Below are 12779 nucleotides of genomic sequence, written 5' to 3'. Positions count from 1 at the left end.
CATGACCAATGTGATTTTATAACATGTACACTCAGAAAAATGAGAAACTATATCCCATCTATGTATGATATATAAAAGTGCATAAATGCATTCTACTGTCATTCATTTCTCCCCCTTGTATTATTTTTCCCTTTCCCCTCACTTCCTCTTGTATGTACTTTTGTATAACCCTGAGGGTCTCCTTCCATTTCCATGCAATTTCCCTTCTCTCTCCCTTTCCCTCCCACCTCTCATCCCTGTTTAATGTTAATCTTCTTCTCCTGCTCTTGGTCCCTACTCTGATCTTAGTTACTCTCCTTATATCAAAGAAGACATTTGGCATTTGTTTTTTAGGGATTGGCTAGCTTCACTTAGCATAATCTGCTCTAATGCCATCCATTTCCCTGCACATTCTATGATTTTGTCATTTTTTAATGCAGAGTAATAGTCCATTGTGTATAAATGCCACATTTTTTTTATCCATTCGTCTATTGAAGGGCATCTAGGTTGGTTCCACAGTCTTGCTATTGTGAATTGTGCTGCTATGAACATCGATGTAGTGGTGTCCCTGTAGCATGCTCTTTTTAGGTCTTTAGGGAATAGACCGAGAAGGGGAATAGCTGGGTCAAATGGTGGCTCCATTCCCAGCTTTCCAAGAAATCTCCATACTGCTTTCCAAATTGGCTGCACCAATTTTCTATGCATTTATTGATAGAGAAAAACTGTGTTATATCCACAGCCACCTTATTTGATAATTCAGTAATTTTTTTAACAACTTCTTTTAAGTCTACATTTATATCATCAGAAAAGGAGGTAGTTTTAATTCTTTCCATTCTTTATGAAAATGACAATAATAATAATAATAATATCATTTTTGTCTTACTGCTTTTATAGATAGAACTTCTGAGACAAGGTCATAAATAGTGGGGATTTCAGATATCCATTTCTCTTAAGCTTGTGATTTTATTATAATAGTTTTTAATTTTTACTAAAAATCATTGGTTTTGACAAATAACTTTGTTGTTTTAATTTTCGTTCTGTTTAGATTTCTATTCAATGTTTTTATTAAGAATGGTTGCTAAATTCTATCAAATGCCTTTTCAGATTATATTTGCTATTAATGATCACAGAATTAAATTGATATAGTCCTTGTATTAGTCATATTTACATTAATATAACAAACACCTGAGGTAATCAACTTAGAATGAAAGAAGGTTTATTTTGGCTCACAATTTTGGATGTTCCGGTCCATGATCAATTCTGGTCCATGATCACCTTGTTGCTTTTAGGCCTGTGGTGAGGAAGCACCTTAAGGTTGCAGCACATGGTGGAACAAAAACACTCATCTCATGGCCAGGGAAATGAAAGACAAAAAGAGACTGGGTTCCCAATACTCTGTTTGCAATCACACTGCCAGTGACCTAAGGGCCTCCCACTAGGCCCTACAATTAAAAGGTTCCATCACTTCCTAATAGTACCAAGCACAGCACCCAAACTTAAATATATGGGCCTCGGAAGGGCATTCCAGATACAAACAAGAACAATATTTAATTTACAAACTAGAGCAATCTTCTAAGTATTTCTAGAATAAACCTTTATGGTGAGAGAGCATATTCCTTTAATACATTGTTAGATTCTATTATTGACATTTTATTTAGAATGTTTGCATTTATCTTCACAAGTCCATGATAGTTGTATTTTGGTTTTGGTGTTATTTAACAGATTTTGATTAAAGTTTTTCTGGCTTTCTTAAATGAATTGAGGAGCTTTCTTATTTTTCTGAAGACTGATAAGTTTAAGATTAGAGTGATTTTTTTTCTTTATATGTTAAGTAAAGATCCTCTTTGGCTATATTGTATTTTGTTATTCTTTTCAATAGTAGTTCTCTAATCACCTGTACAGTTTATTCTGTGGTAATTGGTTTATTTAAATTGGTTCTTGAATTTATACACAATGGAATATTACTCAGCAATAAAAAATAACAAGATGATGGCATTAGAGCAGATTATGCTAAGTGAAGTTAGCCAATCCCAAAAAAACAAATGCTGAATGTCTTCTCTGATATAAGGGGGGTGACTCAAAATGGGGTAGGGAGGGAGGAAGTGCATGAGAAGAAGATTACTTCTAGATAGGGAAGAGAGGTGGGAGGGAAAGGAAGGGAGAAAGGGAATTGCATGGAAGATGGAAGGAGACCCTCGTCGTTATACAAAATACATGTATGAAGATGTGAGAAAAAAGAAAGAATTGTGTCACCTTAGATTGAGTAGAGAGAAGTGATGGGAGGGGAGGGGAGGGGGAAGGAAGGAAAGGAAGGACAGTAGAATAAAATAGACATTATTATTGCTGTGTGTATATACGTGACTCATGACCAATGTGATTCTGCCACCTGTACACTCAGAATAATGAGAAATTATATCCCATCTGATTCAAATGTATGATATGTCAAGATCATTGTACTGTCATTGTAACTAATTAAAACAAATTAAATTTAAAAAATAAATAAAAAATAAATTGGTTCTTAGGTAAATTTTCCTATATATTTCTAGTAAGTGAAATCAATTTCCTCTTAAGTTTTCAAATTTGTTACTATTGTTTCATGCACTGTGCTTTTCAGATTATTGATATTTCTTTCTGTATTTTTTCTCTTTATCCAGTCAGTCTTTAGAAAGATATTATTATGTTTTTAAAGAGCCATCTTACAGGTTCTTTTAGTTAATTTTCTGCTTCAGCAGTTAAGGTTCTTTCTTTGGCTTTCAAATTCTCTTGTCACTTGAAGTAATTGATCTGAACAAAAACTAATTTCAGGATACCATTCCCAATGGTTGTTTCAGTGTCAGAGTTGGTTTGGTCTGGAAATCTAAATTTTATCAAGTATGTCAAGGTGATTTTGCTAGTGTTCTTCTTGAGAAGCCCTGTATCTGGGATACAGAAGACTATCATGCTTATTTCTGATAATTTTTCTGTTTAGTAACAAAGGGAATCAACCTAATCTTTGAGCTTCTATGTTGGAAATGGTTGGAAAGTGTTGAACACTGATTAGACATTGGCTTTTTATGTATAGCAAAAACACTAATGTTTATCCATTTTACTATGATTAATAAATTTTTTAAGCCAAAAATACAAATGCATAAATACCACTCTCTTGTGCATGGGGTACACATGACTCCCCTTGTTAACTCTGGAGTAAACACTGTTCAAAGTGGAAGATTGTAGAGCCCAGGACTTGAATTTTTCTCATCTTGCTCAGCTGACTTTATAAGGAGCCAGAAGGTGGCAGCAATTCAACACAGTTTTATAGAGCCATTACACTACCAAGTAAGTTTAATTTGTGAGTTTACAATTGCTAATTTTTGAGAAATTTCAGTTGAAAGTGTGCTTAGGAAGTAGAAAATATTTTAGAAAAGCACAAAAAGTGTGTTTAAAGTTTTATTCTAGATCATCATTATTTTATATCATATTATACCTCATTTTAAGGTATTTATCCAGTTTCTTAAAACTTAGGGTATTCTTTTTTTTTTTTAACGTTTATTTTATTTGTTTTTATTTTTTTATGTGGTGCTTTTTTTTTTTTTTTTTTTAATGTGGTGTTTTATTTTTTTTATGTGGTGCCTCATGCGTACTAGGCAAGCGCTGTACCTCTGAGCCACAACCCTGGCCCCGGGGTATTATTTCTGTTATAATTTTTTCCCATTTAATTGGAAAACTATATTGTTTCTGCTGCTAAAGAAGAATGTCATCTTATTTTGTATGTTTAAGATCTAGAGGACAGTTGCTGGATTTCATTTGTAAGTATATTTGTGAGGTTGTGTCTTGAAGTGAAAAGTTACAGTTACTTGTTAGTCCAGCTCCTTGCATGACAGTATGTTCATCTCTAGACTTGAATCTCAGCTTATTTTCAATAGTTGAGCTGATTGACAAGTAGATAGTTATTTCCATAGTTAAAGATAAAAATCAAAGGTAAATTCTTAGAACTATGTGTGTTTAATACATTATTGAAAGCATCATTTTACATCCAAACATTAATTGAACTGCAGTTGGTTAGAAATACTTATTCTTAAAGCTTTAGTGAAAAAATAAAGAAGGAAGACAGATGACCATCTTCCAAATGAAGTTAATGGTTATTAATGATGAAAGATTTTCTCCAGAAAAAGATCACTTCCTTTTAAAAAAAGCAAAATATTAAATGTCAATACCTAATAATACTGGTAAATGGCATCTCTACTTAATTTTGATTGACCATTGTTTTAAATTTGAGTGTCTTTTTCCTGTAGATGTGTATATATTAGAAAAACAATGGTGTGCAGCATCACATGTCTGTAATTCCAGGAATTTGGGGGCTGAGGGTGCAAGATTGCAAGTTCAAGGTTAGCCTTAGCAATTTAATAAGATTCTGTCTCAAAATAAAAAATTTAAAAAAAAATTTAAAAGGGGTGGGGGAAAAAGCTCAGTGTAAAGCACCTCTGGCTTCAGTCCTCAGTACCAGAAAAAGAAAAAAAAAAAAAACAGTTCCTTAGTTGAAGCTTCACTGCATATAACTGTAAGAGGGCTCCAAACTCCAGTTTAGAAATGTTTTTCATAAACATATAACTTAGGTATTGATATTTATTTATAATGTAGTTTACATACAATCCCTGGAAGCTTTAATTTTTGTATTACACCTTATTGACTCAGGAATCTTAATTAAAAATACTATATAATATCCTTAGGAAAAACTGAGTATATGGTAGTTGTAGTCAAAGTGGGGTTTTGGTAGGGGAGAGGAGGGAGGGTAGGGGTGTTCGAGAAATTGTTGCGATCTGAAGTATTATTTGTTTAGAAAAAGGTTGGAAATGGCTTATTTTCTAGTATATGTCAAATAAGGGAAAGCCTATCAATTAGTAAAACTGTCCGTGAAGGTTATTCAGAGATAATTTAATGCTTTAGTGTAGGACTTATTGAAGAAAAAGTTTCATTGCTTATAGTCCAGTCAAAATTAAATTGTACTCTGAGAATTAAATTTCAAACATCATGAACATTTATGCAGCTTACACTGTATCATTTAACTCAAGTAAGAGAGGTACTGTTTTCTTTGTATTTTAAGTTCATTAATTTTGGTTTCACATTTATATGCTTAGCATCTTAATTATTCTATTGAATATTGTATCACTTTATCTGATAATTAGATTTCTACCAACCTCAGTCATGTGTAACCATGTATTTAAAAGAACATGACTTAAAACAACAGTGTATGAAATGGAGAAAAGGAGTGATTTAAGGAGTTTAGACCTACATTTCCCCTGATAACATTTCACTAGTTTAGATAAAGAGAGGGTCATATAGTGGACCACTGGAAAACTTTATTTTGAAACACCCATTTTAAGGAAAGATTCCCATTATATTTTATTTTAATATCTTTTAAATTATGTATATCACTCATAAATTGGCCAGTATAAACAAAAAAGGAAAACCAAAAGTAATGTGTTTGAAGTAAAAGGGAATTTGCCTTCACCTTCATTTCCCCTAGTACCAGGCATGCTCTCATCTCATTTTCCTTCCTAATAGAAAACACTATTAAACAGATTGGCATGTGTCTTGTCTGTGTCTTACTGTGTGCTGACATACCACAACTTTTGTTCCGGCATATATGGGTTTATGTTATACATATTCTGTGTGCTTTTTCTTTTCTTTTTTTTTGTGTATGTGTCAGTAATATAAATCAACCTCAGGATATTTAACAATTATATGAAATTCCATAGGGCGGATGTTCATTTCCCTGCCAATGCTCTCCAAAGACATCAGGCACAGACCTGTGTTTGAACAAATTGGATTTATTGCTTTTTGCATTAAGGAAGAGTATACACCATGGAGAATCACAGGGTATCTTGGAGGATTTAGAAATGATAATATTAAAGGATTGGGCTCATGTTAGGTGATTTGTCGGGAGGATTTAAGAAAGTATTTGCATTGGATACTGTGAGGAAACTGGATAATTCTATTATGGGTATCTTAATAAGTCTCATCTAGAAGGAGGAAAGACTAGACTGAAGTGCAGGATGTAATTAGTAAAGAAGCTGCAGTTGCTCACACTGGCCTGGATTGAGTGTCATATTTGAAGTTTTGACAATATTAATGTTTTATCTGTATTCACATATCATTATGGAGTGATGCTATTTTGTCAGTATCACAGTGGCCTTGTCTGATATTTATATTCTGTGAAACTGTTTATGTTCAAAAGGAGAACAGTGCTGTTAATGCCAGGATAATTTACAGTAAAACCAAAGCCTGGCTGATGGTACCAGTGCCACAATGACAGGGGAGTTGCTTTTTTCCTCTTCCCTTTATTAATGATCAGCAAGGTTATTTCCTACTTATTATCAGCACAAGTTTTCATTTATAGTGTTAAATGGTGAACATTTTTATTACATGAGGTGTGAGGAAACATTAAGTTGAATTGTTTCTGAAAAGTTTAGTCTCAATACCATTTGTTTTTCTCATTTTGTAGAATACAGCATTGTATTCTAAATGCTGACATAAGCATGAACATATGGCAAAATTTTTCTTACTTGACCTTCACTTAACTAACTGACTGGATTAACCGGTATTCTATTCTAAACTCCCTCTGTAAAAAGTAGGGGCTAGAGACTACAGAAAGCTTAAAGTTTACTACTAATATATGCTACTCAGCATTATGCTAATACAATTCAGTTTTTTACTAGTTAAGTTTTACATCACAAATACTCAGATGTAATGTTTCTAAAAACTATTCATGCCAGCTGTGCTTGCTATATTTTATATTTATGATTTTATTTGGTATTATGCAAATCAGTAAAATATGAGGAGGGAAAGGAAATAAAGGTACTGTTTCAAAGGAAAGTAAAAAGAAACAGTGAGTCAACAAAAAAACTTGTGGCTTGTGTATAGGGCTTGTATTTTATTAGTATGTACATCTGAATAGTTCTAGGAGTACTCTTGTCCTATGGTAAAATCTCTTAACTGACAACTAAAACTTTAATAACAACAAAAAATTTGTTGAATTGAATACTGAAAGGAAGCTTATTTCCAGAATAGTAAGCCATTTTATGTATTTTCTTGTAAAACATTTTAATGATGCAACGTATCTTATATCTTAAAATTATAAGGACACAGGCACAATTGAGAATTTGTTAACAAAAAACTGAGTTGGTGATAGTTTAAATGCAGTGTTTCATACTGCAGGCTAGTATCTGTATGATATTTCTAATTAGTGAATTAAAAAACTGGTAACTCTAAAGCTAAAAGAAAGAAAACTAGACTTCTGCATTGTGTTATTTATTACTGAGAAACAATTTCAGAACTTAGTGACTTGGAACAATAAGCATCTCACAGTTTGTGTGGTCAGAAGTCTGGGAGTGCTTTCAGTGGAGTGGTATGGTTGAAGCTTTCTCATTAGGTTATGATGTCAGCCATGGATACAGTCGTTTGAAAGCTTGATTAGGTCTGAAGGATACATTTCCAAAATGATTCATTCATATGGTGCCGGTTATTGGTAGGAGCCTCAGTTCTTCCCTATGATGTTCTTTCCATGGACTATTTAATCATCTTTATGGTTTGGTAGCTAGCCTCCCTTACAGTGTCAATCCAAGAAAAAGAATGAGACAGAAGATGTAAAGTGTTTGATGATCCAGCCCTAGAAGTCACATACTATCCATCCCATCTACTTTATTTTATTTGTTTGAAGGGAATCAGTAGCTGAAAAAGTCATTTGGGGCCTGAAATTGAGGGACCTCAGGTGATAACTTCCTTTAAGTCAAATAGTTACTCAGGACTCCCATGTTAAAGCTGTATTTTCCTCACTACAGTGATTCTAGTACTGCATTAGATTTTTTTGGCATGGGTGTGTCCTATGAGTCATAAACAGTATTTTTCTTTAAATCCACTCACTTTAAAAATTTTTTAAACTTAAAAACATGTTTAATAAAAAAATGTGTGGTATTGCAATTTGAATATGCTAACTCAATGTTTTATAATATATCTTAATTGCATAAAAGTTTCAATAATAAATGTTTCTTTGTGCTACATATAATCTCTTAAACTCCTCCCCTCCCCCAAAAAAGTGATTAGTAGTATATCTTAAACTTAAAGGGAAGGCAGTTAGATCAGACTCTTGAATAAGAGAAAAATTACTACACTGCAGATGTTTATTTTGTGCGTGTATGATTCAGGGAAGAGGAAAGGGTTCACTTATGTTTGACTTCTTTTTAGGATACTGCCTTAGGAAAACCACGAGAGGTGTTTCGACTACCTACAGATTTGATGGCATGCGATAATCGCCTTTGTGCATCTATCCATTTCACATCATCCACCTGGGTTACCTTGTCAGATGGAACTGGAAGATTATATGTTATTGGAACAGGTGAACGTGGAAATATTGCTTCTGAAAAATGGGAGGTGAGGTTTGTTTTTTTTTTTTTTAAAGACTTTCAAAGTCCAGAAAGTATATGCAAATTAGACCTTATTTATTTTAAAAGAATACTTTTCAAGGAGAGCTTATAGGTGATCTCTTGGTTTTTTTAATATAAAGTCTTGTGTCTCTTTTTAAGTAAATTATAACATACATATACTTTGTGTTTAACTGATAGGTTAGTTTGTTTTCATCTAGGGTCAGTATACTTGTCAAGATTTGCATTTATTTTTCAGCAAATATTTCTTGAGTGTTTTGTATGTATTAAAGCACTGCACTAAGCATTGACATTGTCTCCTCCTTGAAACAGAGTTGAAAAAGCTTATATTGAAATGTTTTTCTCCTCTACCTTCATGTTAAATTTGCTGATATGTTTACACTGGTCAAATAGTTTAACTATTCCCTACTTAGAAAAATACATAGTAATATAAATATGCTTATGTACTAATCTCTAAGATGCCATTTTTCTTTCAATGTTAAAAAATGAAGCAGATCTAAATGTGAGAGGTAGATTAGGATTTTAATGGCAATAAGACAGAATCAATTTTTCCAATGCCTGTTTTTGAAAATGGAAGAAAATGATTTGGGGTAGATAATCAAATGATTTATTGCTTCAATTCCTTTGAATTCCACTAATTGGTATAATATTGCCACTGTCTAAATCTTAGCAGATAGCCTTTAGTTTCAGGTAAATAAAGAGATAAAAGTTTAATATATTTACATGTTATAAAATATCTTTATCAGATCAACGATACATATTAACATCAGACCTTAATTATTTGAGAAAAACCTGGGAGGTTTTCAAACTAAATGACTTACCTATCTTACTAAGTTTTTACTAAATGGTATATTACCAAATTATAGTATGTCTGAAAAACTAAACAGAAACATCATCAATAGTCTGTTTATAAGAGACTGTTGCATTCACAGTTTCATATTCATTGGACATTGTGACATTTTCTACTCTAGCCTTCAGTAAAAGCTTAAACAAATGAGTTATTGTGTGTTATAGCTATCATTAACTGAAACATTTGGAGTTTTGAGAATGATGGTCAAGAGATAAAAATGAGAATTATTATTGAGTTTTGTAGATTAAGTTGGTTTTAAGCAGGAAGAGACAAGAGGACTCAGTTCACTCTCAACTTATTTTTTAAGAATATTCTATTCCACAGATTCTGCTGGAAGGAGATGCACATAGATTTATAATTCTTTTGATTTTTGCTGTGTATGTCCCCTTGAAACATATTAGGCCTTTAAAATATGTTTTAATTCATTAAAAACTGAAATCTGTCTTATGCCCTTTTTAGTATACACTGCTATAATAAAAAAAGAACCCTTCTGAGATGTTGTCTGTTAATAATTATAGCTTTGTCTAGATAATGGGGGAAGTAAGAGAAGAATGGGACTTGTACATCAATTAAAGTGAAAAAGCTACGGAATATATTAGTTACAATAATTTAAGAGAGTTTTAGGACTTTGGGGCAATTGGTGTGACAAAAAAAAAAAAAAAAAGCTAAGAGTAGAAGTGATTAAAGGGCATGATAGGGCACAAGGGGGCCAAGGGTGGTGGTGATGACTAGGGTATAGAAAGAAATTAAAAGATATGGAAGACTACGTACTTTCCAAATAATATTATGAGGGTGGTAGATCAGAATAGTGTTACAGTTGAGATGCTGGTCTTGTTCAGAAGATTAAAAACCTCAGCCTAGCAACTTTTAGTCTAGTCATCTGTTTCTTTTTACTCTTTCTAGTTCCTACCACTTGTAAGAGAAAGAAAAAAAAAAGGAAAAACTAGCTGCTTATACCTCCTAAAACATGTCATTTTTCGCTTCTTGCCTTTAGCTTCCATTGTCCTGCAAATGAGTTAAATTCAGTCAGCCAACTCAAAATTTATCTTCATAGGTTGTCTCAGTTTTGAGTATCTGAGGGCTTATTGTTGTTGTTGTTTCTGCTTTTGAAAATTGTTAGATGAATTCCAAAGACTTACTATTGAATACTTTTGGCAGAAGTGCTCAAACATATAGGGAAATAGATAACAGCTCACTTTTCTTTATAGAGATTTTAAGTAGAAAAAATTTGCAGGGACTCCAGGTACAGATTTCAAAAGAAAAAAGCTAACTTTTTCTTCTGTTTTTTTTTTTTTCTCCAACTGCAACTTTTCAGAAATCTTGTTTAGAAATCAGTCTTAAAACTCTCCTTTTTAGTGTTTACTCTAAGAGGTAGATTGTCTTTTAGAGCACGCATTTATGGTATAAAAAAGATTTTAATAGGATTTTGTGCGGCTTTAAATTTGTTTGGGGAAGGGAGAACAACATCAAGAATACATTTTAAATAGAGTTTGTTGAATTATCTTTTAAGTGTAAATGGGCTCTTTGGTTTTGAGATTAAACTTTACTGATTTATTCTCTGATGACTTTTATCTTTGTGAACTTCCAGAAAATAAACAGAAATACAAATAAATAAATAATAGGTATAAACCATACATGCACTGCATACTGCACACAGAATGCAGAAACAAAGAGTAAGAAAGCAGAAATAAGTCATACATGATAAAAGGGAAGAGAATAGGAGTGAATATTGACTTGCCTGTGGTCTTTTTATGTAGAGCACTTTTACCCTGTGTAATTCTCCTTTAGGAGATTGCTTTTAGTTCTCTTTCTCCTTTAAATACTGTGTAGATGCCCTATTATTTTCTTTAAAGCCAAGAGTATTGATCAGTTTTCTATTAGACAAATCGCGTTAGTGTGTATGCACGTGTGCATGCATGCACAAGTTTTTTCTTCAAGGAACATTATTTAAATTTGCTTTTTTATTTTTTAATTCTTCCTAATAAATAGTACACAAAATAGTTGTTGGATTGTCACCACTTTTATGTATTCCCTCTGTGCTATGCTTGTACAATATATACATTTTCATGGTGTTTTTTTTTTTTTTTTGGTAGATTGTGTTTAATGAAGAGCTTGGGGATCCTTTTATCATAATTCACAGTATCTCTTTGCTAAAAGCTGAAGAACATTCCATAGCTATCTTAATTCTTCGAATAGAGAAAGAAGAATTGGATATGAAAGGAAGTGGTTTCTATGTTTCTCTGGAGTGGGTCACTATCAGTAAGAAAAATAAAGGTAAAATAAAATAAAATTCTGAATCTCTCTATAGTGATTCCCATCAGTATGTTTTGAAATGCAAAGCTGTCCCTGTAAATGCTGCTTTGTTTTTCCTGGGCACTATTGATTCTAGCACCTGCCACCACAGGTGGGTTGGATATCTGTAGATAGTTTCTCCTCAGGTATGAATCAGTTATGAGTTAATAAAATAAATAAATAAATAATGTGCTTTCATAGCTAGTTATGCCTTTGTATAAAAGGAGACATTATTACAAGACATTACTACATAATTCTTGAAAATTTTTAACATGTATATTTTTAATATTGCTAAGAATTACAGTTTTATGCTACTGTGTTTCTCCAGAGATGAACCAAAAATGCTGGGAAGCACAAATCTGTTACATTAACTACTTCAAATTTATTCATCTTATTTATATAAATTTTCATATCTGTAGCTGTACAGATATATCTTGTGGTAGTTATTCATTTTGGAATGAATAGCCTTCGTATAAAATATATAGTGCCTAAATTTAGGTCATTAAAAGCAAGTAGGATTGCTTTTCTTACATGTACCTGTGAAGGATGTATAGATGTATAATTTTAGTTAATTCATGAAACTATAAGCCTGTTTTATATATGTGTGAATTGAATGTATGAATATAGGAGAGGATGCAACCCATATTAATAGAGTAAATAGTATAAGTAAAGATATGGGCTCAAATGAAATGTCTGAGTATTTTTTAAAACAAACAACAAAAAAATCCTATCTTCATAGAATAATAAATTTAGTTAATTTACAAAAAGCTTTTGGGATATGGTTGTTTATATGTTAAAAGTGTTTTTTTTATATTTGGTTATTAGTAATCTAGATCTCTTTATGTGTAGAAATAATTTCTACTGTAAGCATATTTTATTTTAAGAAACCCCCTTACCAGCAGTTAGAACAGACAGAAAAATAGTCCCCACCACACTTTTTCCCTTATCCTCAATTTGTGGCTCTTTTCAGAAGATGCCTATCATATACCTGCTGGGAAAATAGACAGACTATAGTCAAGGAGAAGGTAGAACCTTCAGAAGCTGATATTCTAGGTAAGTTAGTCACTTTGAAGGCCAGATCTTTGCTGTCCAATAGGAACTTCTATGAGATGGACATGTTTCATATGTGCACCATTCACTACCATAGGTACTATGATGTAACTATTGAGAAGTTGGAAAGCCAGTGTAACTGAGGAATTGGATTTTAAACTTAATTTTAATTAGTTGCTTGTGGCTGGTGG

At 32.4% G+C, this 12779-nt stretch overlaps 1 protein-coding gene across 2 annotated transcripts in view; it reads left to right on the top strand.

The window, feature by feature from the left end:
• The window catches only part of Nudcd1 (NudC domain containing 1), a 68047-nt gene that overhangs the window by 20326 nt on the left and 34942 nt on the right, over positions 1-12779 (top strand). For both annotated transcript variants that reach the window (XM_015486381.2, XM_015486380.2), the window contains exons 3-4: positions 8200-8385; positions 11340-11520. In XM_015486381.2, coding sequence (XP_015341867.1) covers positions 8200-8385; positions 11340-11520 — 367 coding nt within the window. The remainder of the gene's footprint in view (positions 1-8199; positions 8386-11339; positions 11521-12779) is intronic.

Source organism: Marmota marmota, unplaced genomic scaffold, assembly GCF_001458135.2.
Source record: "Marmota marmota marmota unplaced genomic scaffold, marMar, whole genome shotgun sequence".
In the NCBI taxonomy this organism is placed as follows: Eukaryota; Metazoa; Chordata; class Mammalia; order Rodentia; family Sciuridae; genus Marmota; species Marmota marmota.
Note: the sequence above shows the minus strand (reverse complement) of the source record. Positions and strands in the feature narration are given on the sequence as shown.